Source organism: Anas acuta, chromosome 5, assembly GCF_963932015.1.
Source record: "Anas acuta chromosome 5, bAnaAcu1.1, whole genome shotgun sequence".
NCBI lineage: Eukaryota > Metazoa > Chordata > Aves > Anseriformes > Anatidae > Anas > Anas acuta.
This window is the reverse complement of record NC_088983.1, coordinates 14,562,413-14,580,950: the sequence shown is the minus strand read 5'-3', so window position 1 is coordinate 14,580,950 and position 18,538 is coordinate 14,562,413. Positions and strand designations below refer to the sequence as shown.

Sequence of the window (18,538 nt, the reverse complement as noted above, 5' to 3'; positions counted from 1 at the left end):
AGAAATCCATCAGATAAGTGTTCTGTTACTTGGAAAAAATGGTCTTTAAAGTGTTTATTGTTCCACTTGATTTACGGAAGTCTTTCATTTGTCTGCATTTTTAACTCTCTTTGCTATTCAAAAAATGTATATTAGAGTTTCAGAATTGTGTATGTATTCTTGCCAAAATGTTTTGGCTCATGAAATAAGTAAAATAATGTCAGTTTTCTTAAAGTAACTGTGGTGTTAGTGAGGGATAATAGTATATAGTAGTCAGTGTGTTCAAATGGGACAGCTGACTTTAAAGAAGGCAGGACAATAAGTGTATTCTTAACTCTGCACATTAAGATGTGGTAGGATTTTTTTTTTCTTGCTTTGCATCTTGCTGGTAATAACTGACAGTTTTGCTATATTTGTCCTCTGCATCAGCAAGAAATGACTTTAAGATCAGACTGGAAACAACAAAACCTTATACATTGTTTTCAAATCATATATACTAATCTCAGTGAAGCAAGGATCATTTTAATTTAAAAAAAAATATCAGTTTTTGAGATTTTTAAGAGCTGAGAATGATTGGGAGTTACGTTTATTATTTGTGTATTTTTGTATCTATAGTTCTTTAACCTTGGAATTCTGTGTGGCAATTACTAGGTGTACTTGGTGGATTATGGACTTGCTTATCGGTACTGTCCTGAAGGAGTTCACAAAGTATATAAAGAAGATCCTAAAAGGTGTCATGATGGAACTATTGAATATACCAGTATTGATGCACACAAGGGTGTGGGTAAGGATGTAAAACTTTGTTCTCAGCAATAGGCATTTGTGCCTCCTTTTTAATATAAATCCTAAAGATGTTGTTTGTTGCATTAAGTTTGTAAACAACCGGGTTTCTGAATCTGTTTTTTTTTCTCTGTGAACTTTGCTGGCATTTTTCTTCTTCTAAATTTACTAACTTCGATGCTCTGTTTTTAATGCAACTTTCTTAAATAGGTTTCCTTAATTTACAAAGACTATTAAGATCTTTAGTGTATTACTTTTTATTAACTAGGTAGAAATGGAACAGTACTTATGAGATCTTGATAGACAAACGGGTCCTATTTTCAGGAGTAATAGTTTCTTCTATCAGTGTGAACATTGTTCCTTCACATTTAGCAAAGATACACAATATTCTTGTTTATAGATTAATTTTTATATGATGATTGAACAAAACTTTTGTTATGAAATATTAATAATTATGCTTATGGTCACTAAACATCAAAAGGCAAGAAGTAAGAAAATGTTGAACATTAAAAACCAGATCTGTGAATGTAAATTGTGGACCTATAGTGAACACCAATTTTATTTTCTTTATTCTTAAATTTTGTTTTATTAGCATAAAAGTGTGTCTTGCAAAAATGTCAGTTTTTGAAAGTTACTTACTCCAGGAGGAACTGTTGCACATGTGCTTAAAACCGAATATAAACAAAGGTGACTTGAATTGCTCATTTATCCTTTTAAAGTGTAATCTGTGATCAATGTATGTGTTGTTTGTTTTTCTTTTCGGCAAGATTTAGGAATATGACGTATTTCTATCCTCTGTTAGGTTTTCAGGCCACATAAAATATTTCAGCATTGTGAAGTAATTATTTCAGGAGCTGTGTTTCAGCACTATTACCTTTTTATAGAAAAGGTGAAGTAAAAACTGTTTTGAACAGAAAGTCTATCACTTCAGTAACTTGATCATTTTTTTTCCCACAATCTGAGTACTTAAAAAGCTTCCCAAATTGGGATAACTGCAGCATGTCATTTCCTTGAATAGAAGAAAGAGATTGCTAAAGGACTTGAAAAATGAAGTTATCCTTCCAGTTGTAGGAACACTATTTTTTCTTTCTTTGCTTTCATGCTTTAAATAAATAAAGAACAGATACAGTAGCATTCCATTGCTAGCATTGGCTTCCTATTGTTTTAACACACATACAAATTTTAACTGTAGTTTAACTGTGTTTTTTAGCTACTGTTACAGATATATACTTTTTAACCTCTGTGTATATATTTAGCACCATCGAGACGTGGTGATCTGGAGATCTTGGGTTACTGTATGATTCATTGGCTTAGTGGCCATCTACCATGGGAGGATAATTTGAAAGATCCAAATTTTGTCAGAGACTCAAAAATCAGGTGAGAAACTACTTGTTTTCCTTTTGAAATAAAAAACAAATGAAAATGACTTAGTGCGGAAATGTTTTGTACTTTCAGTACGTTTCCTTTTGGTCAGCAGGGTATTGTTTTTTATACACCTCAATTTCTCTTCATTGTGTATCATGTGTTCTTGGGGTGTAATTAAACTCTACTTGAATAAAGTTTGTCTAGTAGTATTTCCTGTCTCTGACAGTAACCTAAGCCAGGTACTTAGAAATTGTGTCAGAATAGGGCAAGATTTGAAATTTGAAAGAAACAATAGTTTTGTTTTTCAGATGTAGAGATAATATTTCGGATTTGATGGACAAATGCTTTTCTGGGAAAAATAAACCAGGTAAGAGGAGCCATTTTATATTATAATGCGTTGATTAATACCACTTTGTAGTCATTCATTATTGGTTTTAATGTATTTTTTATTATCAATTGGTTTGGTTGCCATCACTGAATTGTAGAAAGCTTTGACAAGTAGAAGCTCTGAAATGCCTCCTTACATTGGATGTTTTGAGCATGTACAGGGGAAGGCTATTCTACTCTGTATTCGATTAAGAACAAGTGAATTAAGTTGCTGCAAAAGGTGAGGAGTCATCAGATTGTCAACAGCATTTTCTTCCTAGGAGGTGTGTGTCAGGCATTTGTACTCCAATCGGTTGCTGCTTTTAAGTCCTCTACTGAAGTTTGTAACCTTTACTTTTCTCAGCAGTGACAGAATGGCACTGATAACCTTGCTGAATAGTAGCAGTTTACCCTTCTTTTTGGCTGAAGTTATATGAACTGCAGTGACTGTGCTGCTTCTGACAGTATTACATATTTGCAAGTGTGCAAGTATAAGCTAATTTTTACAACTGAGCTTTAGAAATGTAAAATATAAAGTAACGCAAACTTGAAGTCTAGAGTGTTTCTGTTCATCATTGATGATGTGTTGAGTAGATGTTATTTTAAAAGCTGACTCTACTAGAAATCTATTTTCTTGGGATTTCAGACTTAAATGTTTAATTATTTCCAGCTACTTCTGGTGGTCAGTAGAGGGTTGCCTCTGTCAAGTGTGACTTGTCTGGTTTTCAGTAGTGAAATTTGTTTCATGTATTTTTATACATGTTTCAGTCTTAAACTGGTGAAATTCCTAGATGACATTGAGTTTCCTGTTCAACATTTTAAAATACAGACATAAGAAATATCGTATAAATAAGCATTCATTGGTGAAGATTGGCCTATTACATTGTTTACGACTGTTTTCTTCATTGCAGTAAACGTATAAAAAAAAGTGATGCTGTCATCACTGGGTAATGAACCTTGGTATAATTTTTTAAAATGCGTTGTGATAAAGTCATAATTATGAGTTTATAAATAACATTTTCAAAAAAATAGCATAAGTAATGCACACATAATTTCTGACTCTTTTGTGGTAAAAGTGAGTGATTAAAATGTTTTTGTCTAGAAATTAATTGGAGATACCATTTCTTTAGATGAACTTGGCAAATACATGGAAAAGGTGAAGCTGCTGAGCTATGAAGAGAAACCTGTTTATCAGCATTTCCGAGAAATACTTCTGCAAGGTCTTAAGTCCATTGGGCAAAAAGATGATGGAGTACTTGACTTTGGCTTGACCGAAAATGGAGACTTGCAAACAAATCCCAGGCAAAAGGTTTTTACTCTAAATATTTGTCAGCTTTCAATGCTCTTTTTTTTTCTTTTGAGATAAATGAAAGAGTGGTATTGGAAGTAGGTGTCATAAATGTATCAAGTAGGAAATAAGCAAATAGCAAGATGTTTATTTAAGTCATACTCATACACATTATTTCCCTAATTTAACACTAATTGTTATGAAAGGCTAATAAAGATTTATGTTTATAGGTGTACTTTTATAATAGATAATATCTTGGATAATGGAATGTGTATGTGTAGTTGTAATGACATTTGAACAGATAAACATTTTGTTAATGGACTTTTTTTTCCTTAAGTTGGTAGAACTCTCCAAATGGGTCAAAATACGTGTAAGGTAAAGTAAATCCAATTTTCCTTTTCATAGGATGATAGAATGATTTGGGTTGGAAGGGACCTTAAAGATGATCTAGTTCCAAGCTCCCTGCCGTGGCAGAGACACCTTCCACTAGACCAGGTTGCTCAAAGCTGGCCTTGGAACATTTCAAGATAAGGATGGGGCATCTGCAGGTTCTCTGGTGCTGTTCCACTGTTTCAACACCCCTGTGATAAAGAATTTCTGCTTTATATCTAATCTAAATCTGTACTCTTTCAGTTTAAAATCATTACCCCATGTCATATCACTACATGCTGTTATAAAAAGACTCTCTCCATCTTTCTTGTAAGCCCCCTTTAAATACTGGGAGGCAGTGGCCTCCCCGGTGCCTTCTCTTCTCCAGGCTGAACATCCCCAGCTCACGCAGCCTCTCTTCATAGCAAAGGTGCTCCAGCTCTCTAATTGTCCTCATGGTACTCCTATGGACCAGCTCCAACAGGTCCATGTCCTTTCTGTGCTGGGAGCCCCAGACCTGGAAGCAGTGCTCCAGGTGGGGTCTCACAAGAGCAGAGCAGAGGGGGAGAATTGCCTCCCTTTACATGCTGGCCATGCAGCTTTTGATGCAGCCCAGGATATGGTTGGCTTTCTGGGCTGCAAGTGCACATTGCTGGCTAATGCCCGATTTTTCATCCACCAGTACCCCCAAGTTCTCTGCAGGGCTGCTCTCAGTGCATTCATCCCTCAATTCCAAACATCAATACAGACTGCCCCAGCCCAGCTGCAGGACCTTGCACGTGGCTTTGTTGAACTTCATGATATTAGCTTCCTTTCCAAGACTAGTTCAAAGTTTAGTTTTAAATATACATCTTTATGCCATGTATTTGATACTGGAATGTACATACTGTATTCACAGTGACCTAATACGTTATTTATGAACCCTAATTATGGTGGTAGACTGGGGGTATTTTATTCCTTGTATTTAAGAAGCCTTTAACTCTAGATTTGGACTGCCATTTGAATACAGCCTAAGAACTTTTTATGTTTTAGGAAAATAGTATGCTAAAACAGTTTATAATAAGAATAAAAAATGGCCAAGCAGTTGAACAATAAATATTATTCCTGTACTTCAGCCTGCATTTATTACTTGTGCATTTGCATTTGTTAATAACAGGTGGGCAGTTTATTGGTTCCTCTAGCATGAACCAGGGAACTGAGAATTACAATACAGGATAATATTAAAAGAATTCTGTTTGCTTGCTGACATCGGAAAAAAGTTGTAGGCTCTTAAAGTCTTCTAAGGATATATCTATCTCCAGCCTTCCTTGCTTCATTTTGCCCAGTAAATAGTACTTTGGCTAAAACTCTCTGGCCCTGGTCTTTATAGTAATATTTTCTGCCAAATTGAGTGTAAAGATCTGTCCAAAAGGAGAGTTTATTAGCGTAAATTCTTCTGTTCCCCCTGTGGATCGACATGGCTTGAGACCTGTGTTTTGGAAAAAAATAAATAAATCTGTTTGTAATGGTTGGCTGGCTTCTTTGCTGAGTAAGTTGGCCTGCTGCAGAGCCAGCAGCTGTGACCTTTAATGTCCTTGTCCAGCAGAGATGGCTGGTGCACATTTCCAGTGGAACAGAACTTCAAAAATCTTATTTACATAGCCAATATCAGTCAAGACCATTCTCAAAGGGTGTGATAATACTTGTGTGTAGGTTCTTATGTGCTAGCATCAATTAATGTTTTTACACTTGCACCCTTTCCCCCCTCTCTCCCTCAAGAAGCACATGCATGGTCAACTTACTCAGTCATCATAAATACATTCAAGCACTGAGGTAAAACAAAGGGTGTTGCTGTCCTTTTTGAAAAAGTGTATTCAGCTTAACAATTAATATTGCAGTGCACTTTGTACTAGCTATTTCATGGCAGCTACTGCTAGGTTGTCTAGATGGAATTAGATTGTTTGCTTGAAGCCAGGTTAACATGTAAGATAGTCTGCTTGCTTTTGACAAAATACCAGGTCAAAGGACTCTTGCTTCTACACTGGATTTTCTAGCCCTTGTAACTGTGGTGGTAGGCCAATAGATTGCATTGGTTATCCTTCCAAGGCTGTATCTTGCACCTCCCTTCAAGCTTGAATAGTAAGAGGGTCTTCAGCAGGATGTCTCCCTTCCCAGAACATATATTTGGGATCTGATGTTCTTAGCTATGTTTCTGTCAGGGTATCTTCCAGAGGGTATCATGCATTAATGAGAGGCCAGGAGAACTGGAAGACAAGATCTGCCAGTTGAGAGAGAGCTGGACAACAGAACTGCTGAACATTTAGATATGCAGAGGAAGAATGGAATAACATGTATGTATTTTCAATTAGCATATTATTTTGAGCAGTGACAAGAAGCTTAACTTGACAACTGCTTGAAAGATGTGTTCTCTCAAAGTTCCAAATTTTATCAGAACAAAATGCTTTCTGTAAAGGTAATATATCAGTGATCAGTAGCATCTTGCCTCTGAAAGCCAGTATATTCTACCACATGTTAAATTTCTTTTGGCATGCTTGATGTTTAATTTGGAAAAGAAAAATGGAGCCTGGCATCCTCCCTTAAGAAGACGTTAACCTCTAGTGTACAGTATTTGACGCATTTTGGTAGTACTGATTTTTCAGTTCTGGCAGGACTTAAGACACCTACTCTTCAAATCCTTTGGGGCGATCTTCCATAATACTGTCTAAAAAGCATTATTTCATGTCTTGAAGTTATGCTATTTCATAACTAGAAGAGAATTTTTGCCTTCTGTCTAAATTGTTACAACATAGGGTTCTCTTGTGCAGTCAGCTTGTATGGCTAATTGAGCCACGATGTGCACTAAAGGTTGCGTATAATCATGGTTGGTCTGGAATCTCAGACATTCTCCAGTATATGGATATCTGGCTAAAACTCACAGATGCCTTCTATATTAAAAGTTAGCATTTTATTTTCTGTATCATGACTCAAGTTTCCCCAGATGTATAAGTAAATGAAACACAGTCCACAGTTGTGCTGGAGTTTTTTATTTAATTTCTGTAAAATACATGCATGTTGGTTCATGTGTGTGGTATTTTATAATAGTTCTAGCTGAGCAAGAAGCTAACAATACCATGTGTTGAAGGAGGTATCTGGAACTCTTGACTAAATTATTTAGGGAAAGAACCACATCTTATTTTTGTTTAGTGCTTAAGAGTTGCTGGGAAATACTGGGAGACAACTCTATTGTAAAATACGTTTTTTAGTGATTTGTAGTTCCATCTAACATTCAGCATCAGATGCGCAGGTGTTGCTTTTGTCAGATGAATGCTGTCTGATTTCTATTGCTATGTAATTCACCTGCATCAAGATTAAGAAACCATTTTTATTAAATAAGCTTGGAAACAAGATAAATGTATTTTGCTTTTGTGTAGCATGTATTGGATATCTGTTTTTCTGATGAGCGTTTAAAATGTTTTCTGGTACAATTGGGAGGAATGCATTATCTCTTGTATAAAAGCAGTACTGCGCTGAAATAGTCCTCCTTAATTTTGGTCAGAATGAACAAAAGTGTCTGTGTTTATTCCTGCCTAATGCATCACAAATCTGCTGACATGCTAACCTTGGAGTCTTGGCTGGCGGTAATCAGGCCTGTGCACCGGCAGGAAAGATGTACCTAATGCACTCCATCAGTGCAGTTTGCATATGGAAGTTCTCACAGGGGAGCTGCCCTGTGCCAGCTGAGGGTTACCTGCCCACTGCAGTTATTGTATGTAATTATCGAACCAATCTGTTCAGCCCAGCAGGGTTTAGATGGTAATCATGAAGCAACACTTTGGAAAGGAAAGATGTAATGCACTCTCCCCTTCTCTCATGAGCCACGTGAAGTTGTAACCACTTTTAAAGCTGTATTAGTAAAGCTATAGTCTTACACAATTCAGGAAGAGGTAAACTCTTCTAGTGTTTAAAATGGTCAGCTATGTCTCTGATACAGATATGTGTCAACTCATCCTTTGCAAAAATTATGTGGCTTTGGAAAAAAAAAATCTCCAGCCTTAAGAATAGTTGGTACTAGTAAGATTTAATTATAATACACAGATAAAACCTCTAAATGCATAGAACTATTAAGATAATGTACCTTGAATAGGGTTCAGCTTTCCCAAGTACCTCTCTTTGGAACGGAACCCATAGCTGCTATTAGACAAAAATAATAACGTACCGTCAGTGGGTGTTAGGTACTTCTAAGCTGTGCAAAGAAAGCCTTTAGAAGCCAGGATCCAGATAAACTTGAATTTAATGAGGTGTAATTGCTAAAGAAAAAGCAATTAACATCAACTTTGCTTAAAATGTTTTTCTTTGTTCTTTAAGATTATTCAGGTTGATTCCTTTGTAACCAGTTACACAATGTAAATAAAAATAGGTTTTGATCATAAAAAGTTGTGTTTTTATAAATTAAAATTTCAATTCCTAATGTCATCTGTCGATAGGGGAACTGAACTTCTAAATTGTCTGTTGCCTAGTACTAGTATTCTTGTATTAATACATGAATAAATTTTCTCTACAATTGGAGATCTGATATATTATATGTGGGAATAATGGTTAAAATTACAGAATACCATGTGAGGATATTTTCTACTTCGTGTGGTCTTCCCTTGTCTTGAGTTCAATTGCCATTTGTTTTACAGAAAAAAAGAAAGGCAGCAGTTGCAACCAATGAGAGCAGTGAAGCAGAAGTGGAAGATGCAGGAAGTCCAGCAAAAAAGAAGCCTACTTCTTCTAGTAAGTCAGAAGATCATTCTTACAGGCACATATACTGTTGTGGTAGGTTAACCTTGGCTAAGGGCCAAGCTCACACCTGCCATTCACTCCCCACATCAGTGAGACAGAGGGAGAAAAGAGGTTGAAAAAGCACTTGGGTTGATACAAAAAGGGGAGATTCCTTATCAGTTACTCTTGCAGGCAAAACAGACTCAACTTGGAAAAATAGTTTTAATTTATTACCAATTAAAGTAAATTTTGGTAGTGAGAAAGACAAACATTAAAACATTTTGTCTTCCTGCCCTTCCCAGCTCTGCTTCTTCACTCTAGACATTTCTATTCCACTCCCTGGAATACAGGGGGCATGGAGTGTGTGTTACGGTCAGTACGCAGCACTTTGTCTGCCACTTCTTCCTCACGCTTTTTCCCTGCTCATATGTGGGTGCTCTCTCATGGGCTGCAGTGCTTCAGGAAATATCCATTATGGTGAAGTAGCCTAAAAATAATAAAGTAGTGGTGTTAGACTCTACCTCAAAACAAATCTTGTTTAAAAAATATTGATGGAGGAGTATAGCAGGATGGGAAAATGTAACATTACAAAGACAGTAATATTGGGAAGTTACGAATTTGCTCAGCGTGGTACAAAGTACAAGTAATTAAGCTAGTATTATTCCAGAAGGTAACACTGATCTGTTCATTTTCAGCTGTTTACATTATAGAATTCTGATCATAAAAATCAGTGGTTATTTCTCTAACTTGAATGCCTTTTGAATTGTTGATCTCAATTTAGTATAAATTTTCTAGTCAGTCAGCGGCTAAAATAACATTAGCCAGATTATACTTTCTTTGATGGAAATACAGTTATTTAACACGGTGCTGACTTTTATTCTTGGTTTTAGCAGATTTTCTTGAAGGCCTTGTAACAAAATATTTAAAAATACAGCTGACTACATACTAGTTATGTTTTGATGCCCATGAACAGAATATACTTCCACTTTATATTATATCATATATTACACTTTTTATTCCTCTGGGACTGTGGATTGAGATTTTCAAAGACTGAAATGAAAGAGCTTCAGGAGTTACAATCTAAATGTTAGCATCAGCTTTTTAGAAACGTTAAGATTTTTTTTTTAACTAAAGGTATTTGGGAAGTTACGTGTATTTTCAGCATCCAGTGGTTAAAACCAGTGATGAACATAAATTTACATTTAAACATTCTTTTACTAGCTCAATAGATTTACAAGTGAAATGGTACTAATTTTGCCTTTTTCTAGTACTTACCTTAATGAATGCCAAGCAGGAGTGGGGAGGGCTTACCAAATTATTTTAGAGTGATGCATGTACTTCTTCATCTCATTGTTTTCAAATTTGGAATTAAAAACTTTACCACTTAAAACATGATCATCAATCTGTGTTGAAGGAAAAGGCAACTCTTTCATAATTTGATTCTGGTACTTTTGCTAAATTGGAAATAGCTGATTACAGAAATATTTAGAACTGTAGTTCCAAATCTGACTGGTTTTATGTTCTGGTGGACTTTCCTTCTCCTTTATGTGATAAGTCCTGTGACTAAAAAAAAATCCTAGTTTACTGTCCATTAAAAAGGATAATTTCCCGATGCATCTTAATTGTAGAAATTGAAGTTTAGTCATACAAGAATGTTTAAAATTTTTTGAAATGCTATTTTATTATACGTATGTCTGGATAGGGTTTACTCTTGAGGTGTTCAAATAACATGAGTATTTGGACTTACATGGCAAGAAGATTGATGTAGCCTCTTGCTGTTTGGCTAATTGGCGTTAACTGCATCTGATTACTCAGTTTGTCCAATCCAGTCCAAAAGATTAGTTGGCCCCAAAAGACCCTGATCCAGCTGTGCAGCAGTCTGAGCACACCATGGTGCTCAGTTGTCTGTAGGGACTCTTCCAGTACAAAAGTCTGTTACTGCTGAGATTAAGGAGACCCAGACTTGGTAGAGGAGAAAGAAAGAGCAGAACTAAGAAAGGACAAGCAGGCTTGTCCCGTGAAAGGTAACCTTACAGGATAATATGGATGATGTTGAAATAGTCAATCTCTTTTCACCGAGCAAAATACAATCAAAAGATATCATTACTATTTGAAAGGTTTTTTTACACCTCATTATAGTTCCATTTTAAGTATTAGCCTCCTTCATGTAAAATATGCAAATTTGTAAGTGATGATGCTGTTACAGCAAAATACCAAGTTTTGGCATACACTGTACATATCCACCAACGCTTCTGCAGGGCTGTACTGCATAATATTAATAGTTCTAGTATGCTTTTTAAAGTCAATGTATGGAATAGGCAGCTACTATAAGGAACTTTTGTGAAAATAGCATAAATACTGCAAAAATAAGAGTTTTCTGAGAATTTGTAAACAGTCCTATGTTCAAAGCTACCACCACTGGGAGTTTTCTTTAATCTTGGGGTCGATGAAGATTGGGTTGTATCAAACAGAATTTTTTATATGAGCTTTTTTCTTTTGTGATTTTTAAAAACATTTTTGGTTTTTATTAATTGGAATAATATAGAGGTAATATAGAGTGAAGTTCTAACGTAAACATGACATTGAAAGTCCTGCATTTTTTAATGGGATTTTTTAATAGGTAATACTGCTAGGGGTAAGAATTGTGCATGTCCGTATTGCTGTACAGCAAGCATCTAACATGGTAAGGCCTTAACAGAGGTCGTTTGGCTACTCTTGCAGTATAAAAAATTATAACCACGTGAACAGCTCTATGTGAAAACAGTTACACTCATGGATTGGTTAGAAGGCATTCAAAAGTAGAGGTTTAATAGCATTTCTCAATTAATATGTACTTAACATTATGCTTATTTACATTGTGTGGCTTTGCATAAATCAGTCTCTGGGTTTTTGTCCTAGAAATCTTTTCTTTCGTGATTCAAGCAAGATTTATTACTTAATGTTGGATTAAATCTATACTCAGGTTCATTTTTGTATTTACAAAATTATTGATCTTGTCCTCAAACCTTAGGAGAAAGCAAATCATAGGGGGGTTTTGAGCTTTTTTGTGGTACTACTTGTTCCTCAACTTTGTAGCCCACACCCATGCATATGTTATAGGTCAATTCTTGCCTCTTAATTTTATGTCTTTGTGTAAACATTTTCAGAAAAAAACAGTACTTTACAATAGCTATAATAATTATAACTTATAAGCCTGTTATTCTTTTGTTGTTTCACTTATATTATCCTGCTCATGATGATAAGTGCCAAATTTAGTTTCTTATATGTAAAATATGGGACCGCTCCTGTTTATATCTGTGTCTACTTGGAAGACAGTTTTGTATTTAGCGTTCATCAATGTTTTAAGCATTTTTCTGTGCATTTTTTTTCTGAGTACTTTTAAGACCTGAACACCTTTAAAATATAAGTACATTAAAGTTCCCTGTTGCATGTCATGGAACGCCTTTCTTTCATTTGCTGCTAATGAAATGTAACATTTTAAGTGAATTAAAAAAAAAAAAAATAAGGAAAACTTTCCATGGAGTAAGTTTTTGTATAATAACTTTACTTGTTTTGTGTAATCAGTTTTGCATAGCTTCATCATTTAAGAATAAAAGTGATGTCTATTTTTGTTTTTCTGTGAACTGAAGATACACTGCAGTATTCCAACCAAGTACTGCAATTCAAACTCAGATATAAAATTTGAAATACAATTTTTTCTCCAGAAAATACAAAAATTATTTGTAGTGTAGCGACCCAGAATTTTACAGAGGATTATAACCTTTTTTTTTTTTTTTTTTTTTAAGATTTAAGTAACACTAAAACTTATTTCATCTTGCAAATTGCTGTGTGATGGAGAGAAGGGCATGTGATTACTGATTTATAGGTATAGGTACAACTCTGTTTTAATACCTCTTCAGTAAAGCTGTTTTTACAAATAGAAGTAAATCAGTCTTTCGGTTTTATCTAGAACAACTTTGTATTACATTTTTAACAGAACATTCATAGATTCAATGTTATCTTGAAGAAATATGCAGGTAGAAAGCCATAGAATAGTATGTTCTTGTGTCCTGATGTCTTCCCGTTTTTTCCAACAGAAGTGTATTGGCTTTATTTATTATAGGAAACATCTATTGGGACATGGGACTCAGGACAGTACCAAAAGCCAAACCCATCCCACAACTGTACAAACTTTATTTCTCTTCCCCCACCTTGCAATCATATATTTCCTGGAATTCAAGCCATATTTCCATTTTTCTGGTCTCTGTTCCTTTTTCTGACTCAAATTTCAGATTTTTTTTTTTTGTAGAGGAAAGAACTGCTGAGAAGAGGGAACAAACCAACTAACCAAAACTGCTACCTGTTGCCCTTGCAGTCTCTTCAGCAGTCTTCTAAATACCGGAAAATTATTGTTTGAGAAGTGTTATGCTACAGGGCTTCATCAGCTATGCAGAGTTCCCTGGATAAGCTGGGAAAAGGCCTGTCAGAACTATATACTCATCTTTACCTTTTTTTCTTCTTGAAGGAGGGGAAAAAAAAAAGAAACCTTACTGTACTTGATCAATGCGCTCAACTGCTTGTGCTTCTTTTCTTTTGAGGTCAAAAAGTGATAGCTATATTGTTTAATTATGATTGTGGCAAGTGTAGTTTAAGAGCTTGTACAGACTATAATTGCTGGCACCTTCCAACCATTCTACAGAGCCATTGCATGTACTCAGTCTTTGGAAGGTGTAAATTCAGCATATGCAAGTGATGCAGTTGCTCACCTGCAGCATTCTTTCTGCTAGATAATTTTTTTCATTTACCTGATATTTGCTTCAAGTCTAAAATCTGTATGTTACGCTGTTTTTAAATATTCTAGGCTATGATGTGATCTAGCAGTCACCTGTGACACCTACATCATACCTGATTTCATCTGCTTGGTAGCGGTGTTTTCATGCTCAGAATCTCTCACTGTCCATTTTCATCAAAGCTGACAATTAAGTGGGAAGATTGGGACTATCTCTGCTTGTTTTTACCAAAGAAACCTTTGTCATTTATAGAATTTTTTTTTTTTGATTCAAGTACACTTTTATGTCTCTTACTGCAAGTGGAATGAGAAGGGTGCGCAATAATATCGGAAAACAAGATGAGAAGGGACATGAAAAGGTGGTGGGCTCCATACACCAGCTTAAGGACAGGATTTTCTGCCTACACTTTTGTTAATCTTGATACATAGCAAATTTTCCTTTTAAAAACTCCATGATGAATATTCTAAAACATGTCTGGTCAGCGCCTCTTCTAATACTTAACTATCCTTGTTACTGAAAAGGGCTTGATAAGATGAAATATTTTCTTTTGATACTTTTAGTAGTTACGTTGAATTGTGCTTATTTTTTGCAGCAACCTTTGTTGCAGATTTGATGAGTATGAAAAGCTGTACCACCACATCTCCTCCCCTTTTTTTCCCCTTACTCTACAGATAAGCTAAATAAATTCTTTTTATTTTATTTTATTTTTTTTTCTGGGGAGCTAGAAATCATGATCACCACTCCATTTTTTTTTCCTCATATTGCCCTTCAAGAAAGCTGACAAATGAGAAGTGCCGAAAACATAGAGTGCTGCTGGGTTTCTTTTGTAGTATTGCTTTATAATACTGTTTACATGGAGAGGATCAGATACTATAGTCAAGTTGTCTAATAATTCCTCTAGAGCCTGTGGGACTCTATACCACTGCTGAACTTTGTTACAGTCTCAAAACAAGCTGTGCAGTGACACCATCTGGTTTATTTTTGCCTATATTAATTCTTCCTCATTTAAATTGCTTTCTGAACATAATTCAGTTTAATCTGCTTTGTAAAAGCCCTCTTCCTTGCTTGTAGTAGCTTTGTTTGCACCCTCATTTGGTGCTGCCCACACAGGACATGGTGTTTTCAGAAACAGAACTGATGTTTCTTCTACAGGAAAAGTTTGTGGGAAAGGGGCAATATATGTTAATGGGCTAACTAATTTTGAAAAAAAGCAGTTGAGGTTGTTGGTATAGACCTTCAGTTCTGAAATAGCTGCAAAATTTATACCTAAATGTGTTGACAGCAGTGGTTTTTGTTTAACGTAAGTTAATCAGATACTTAAAGATAGTATTTCTGCTGTGTAAGCTTGAAATTATGAATAAAGGGCCATGACAAGTATTTTTTTTTTTTTTCCTTTTTGGTATGATCCAACTGGAGATTCTCCATGAGTGTGTTTATTTAGAAAAGCTTTGAAAAGAGCTCATTAATGATGAAGGCAAATTTGGAGGCAGGGTGGTTGTCTTTTTGGTGTTCCGGCACGGGCAATTAGAAATGGGTAAGCTCTTTCTGAATGAGGAATTAGTAAGCTTCATTTGCTTGTATTGTTCTTGACTACATGAAATACTACATTCCTGAAATACAAATATGAAAACTAGATAATGCATTATTTTTCTTCTGTAAATAAACACCCATAGTGTTTTCCTTTCTAAGGTCATTGTTTTCATAGACAGTTTTCCTGATATTAGAGCATGAATTTCACCTGCCTTTGCTGCATAAGGTTATGTGATTTATAATCTGATGAAAACAAAATCAGTTACCTCAGACGAAACTGGGGAAGAGTAATCAATGGGAAAAAGATTTTTTTTTTTTTAAAGGAGAAAACTTTGGTTATTCTCTACTTTCTTTTGAAATACAAAAATTGTAGGGAAAAATCTTAGGATGGAGAGTGGAAAACCAGTACAATTGACAGGATAACTGAACATATCGGCCACTATAAGGACTCAATTTAAAAGCTCACAAGAGAAGTCTGTTGCTAGAATTCACAACTATACTTGCTGAAACATTGTGTGACTTGTGTTTAAATATAAACTAATACTTAAAGGTATTGTGCGTGTCATCTGGGAGCAGGAATGATTTACATAGTTAAGCTGCCACTTTAATTTGATACCTGTTTGTATAGCTTTTTGGCTACCAGAACTTCTAAGAGTACCAGAATGGATCAGATTTTTATATAGCAGTTGATGTTGGGGGGTGTCTGGTGTTTTGCCAGAATAGATCTTTCATTGATAAAGCTGCTCTTCTCAATAAGAAATCATCCCTAGAGCTGTCGGTTATTTTGTGATTTATTAATCAAAGATGCATTGTCTGACAAAATCTATTTGTAGTTTTATGTTGAATGCAGCAAATGATTTTGGACAAAAAATATTTCTTCATTCTCCGTTTCATTTTCAAGAATGGGAAAATTCTTCAGAGTTGATCATGGCATTTTCAATTTCCAAACAACATTTTAAGAGCAAATTAAGTTATGTAAAATAGAACAAACATGAAAGCAAAATAGGCAATAATTCTTTGCTTTTCTTGGTGTGGTTTTGGTTTTGGGTGGACTGGAGACTATTTTGGTTTGTTGAGCATTGTTCTCTGCTTCCTTCTTTCTTCCAAATTTACTCATTGAGCTTGAATGATCAGTGACTCATACTGCTCAAAGGCTGTTGTCTTATGCAAGAAGCTTTTTTCTAAAGGACTTCCATGAAACTCAATCTTACATCACTTCTGTGTCAGTAACACAGATCAGGAAGTTGACAGGAACTTTAGGGTTATATATAGACTAACAGGGAGAAATTCAGATAGGCATATTGACTTCAAGGAGGAAATTGGGATTAAAAAATAATCATGAAAATACCATGAATAGAAGATGAAAAACATGTCATTGCTAATGTGTATCTGAAAATGGTAGCAAGTTTTATTATACGTAATATTTTATTTTCACAAAAGTGACAGGATGAATGTGATTCATGTAAATGAGCTGCATTTTTTTCCCCTTTATTTTGAGTGTGGTCTTGAACAACCTGCCTGCCAGGTTTACTAAGGCTCTGTTCATTTCAGAGCTATTTAGATGGCTATGTTCATTATGGTTTTTAATAAAATGTTGTCAAATAATAGCTTTGAATCTGAAAGTTAAGTTGCACTGATATAACAATGATGCCAAACAAAAGTTCTTCTTCTACCTTTGTGCCTTCTACCAACTCTTTCATAAGCTTGGTTCAGAATGGTCTAGGCAGCTGCAACTTATTAAATAAGCCATCAGACCAACAAGTAAGTTCTTTACAAGGTTACAGAGCTGGATCAACTTAGCACAAGGTTCAGAGGGCACCAGAAATGACTCAACAGTGGGAGGGATCACAGAACAGGATTTTGGCATACAGGGAGGAAGGACGAGTTTACCATTTGAAGAGGACCTGACTCTATTTTTTGGTGGAGGTGAGCTGTTAAATTGGCTCAGCAGTATGTAACTGTGGTTTGAGAAACTGAAGTGCATAATGTGTTTTTTTCAGTATAATATTGGTGCACAGAAATTGTGGTAAATTCCTCTGATTTTTCCCTCATGTAAATCAGAACTAAATGGATAATTGGAGTTGGTCTATCCTCTTAAAATACTGCAAAGAATCTTCTTGTAGTCCATTTCTATTATTTTACAGAAAATGTTGTCTTTTTTTGATTGAATTGCAGAAGCAGTAGCTACCAGAACACGGCAGATGACCTCACCAAAAGCCAAGAAAGGCACAGCAACCAGGAAGAGAGTTCAGAAGTAAATAATAAATGGAGCAAAAAAAATATGTTGCTCTTCAGCTCATCTCTGTTTTTTTTTTTTCTTTTAGTTACTGCAGCACTGGAATCTATTACTTTCCTTTTTACATGATCACTCCTGTAAAAAAGCAAAAAACACCCTTGGACTGCTGTTTGTACCTGTTTTTTAAGAATAAATGTTTTATTAAAATATTTGAATAATTTATGTATACTTTAGTACTGATGCAAAATTTTGCCACCTTTAAAGTGAGAATGCATTTTTATTCTTTAAGACATTAATTTGTGTATATAAAAGCAAACTAAAAGAAAGTTGTTTTTTCTGCTTTATAATGTAGAAATGAAGCATCAATGTAGTTTTGTTATGGGGACTTTTTAAGGAACCGTAGTGCATCTGATTTCTTTAAATTTTGAATAAATTCAAAAGAGGTCACTTTAGATGTACATTCAGATGATAGCAGTTAGGAGTTTGAAATGATAGAGACATCTTTTAAATACTTCTCAAGTGTTTGAACCAAGAGAATACAAGAAAAATCACCTTTCCTTTCTAGTTTGTTACAAAATGTTTAAATAATTTTTTGTAGGACAGGTACTGAATATTTTGTTTTTGCATGGTGTTTGTATCATTTTCACATTATTCCCATTATCCAGAGTTTCTCTGGAAAGAAAAAAGAGACCAGAACTTTAGACGTAAGGCCCAGGGCATTAAAAATAAAAAGAAAAAAGAAAAAACCATGCCCCTCCTCAACCCACTCCTCAGGTTTTTGTTTTATACCAGTGAAGAGGCATTATAAATGTGAAGAATAACTTTGTAAGCTATCTCGTTCTAGTGAAAGCCTGACTCTCTTATGCTTCTCATAAGAAAATAATGCTTTACCTTTTTTTAATAGTCAAGAAACTTGTAAGCTTACAAAAACTTCTTAAAAGCACTTCTTCGCTTGGCTTTGGGTCTTCAGTGTTGTAAGTCAAAAAATGCAGTATTTAATTTGTGTGAAATACCATTACTTTTCATTTAGATACGACAAATACATATAATTAAGGTATGAGCATAATTGTCATCAGGGAGACTGCTTTATGAAGTTTGGCAAGCCAAAAGGAA

General features: G+C 35.1%; 1 protein-coding gene across 2 annotated transcripts in view; it reads left to right on the top strand.

Moving 5' to 3' along the window:
* Window positions 1-18,171, top strand: part of VRK1 (VRK serine/threonine kinase 1) — a 31,963-nt gene extending 13,792 nt beyond the window's left edge. For both annotated transcript variants that reach the window (XM_068682809.1, XM_068682810.1), the window contains exons 8-13: window positions 631-763; window positions 2,016-2,136; window positions 2,433-2,491; window positions 3,621-3,799; window positions 8,809-8,902; window positions 17,365-18,171. In XM_068682809.1, coding sequence (XP_068538910.1) covers window positions 631-763; window positions 2,016-2,136; window positions 2,433-2,491; window positions 3,621-3,799; window positions 8,809-8,902; window positions 17,365-17,447 — 669 coding nt within the window. In that variant the 3' untranslated portion in view covers window positions 17,448-18,171. The remainder of the gene's footprint in view (window positions 1-630; window positions 764-2,015; window positions 2,137-2,432; window positions 2,492-3,620; window positions 3,800-8,808; window positions 8,903-17,364) is intronic.
* Window positions 18,172-18,538: the final 367 nt, after the last annotated feature.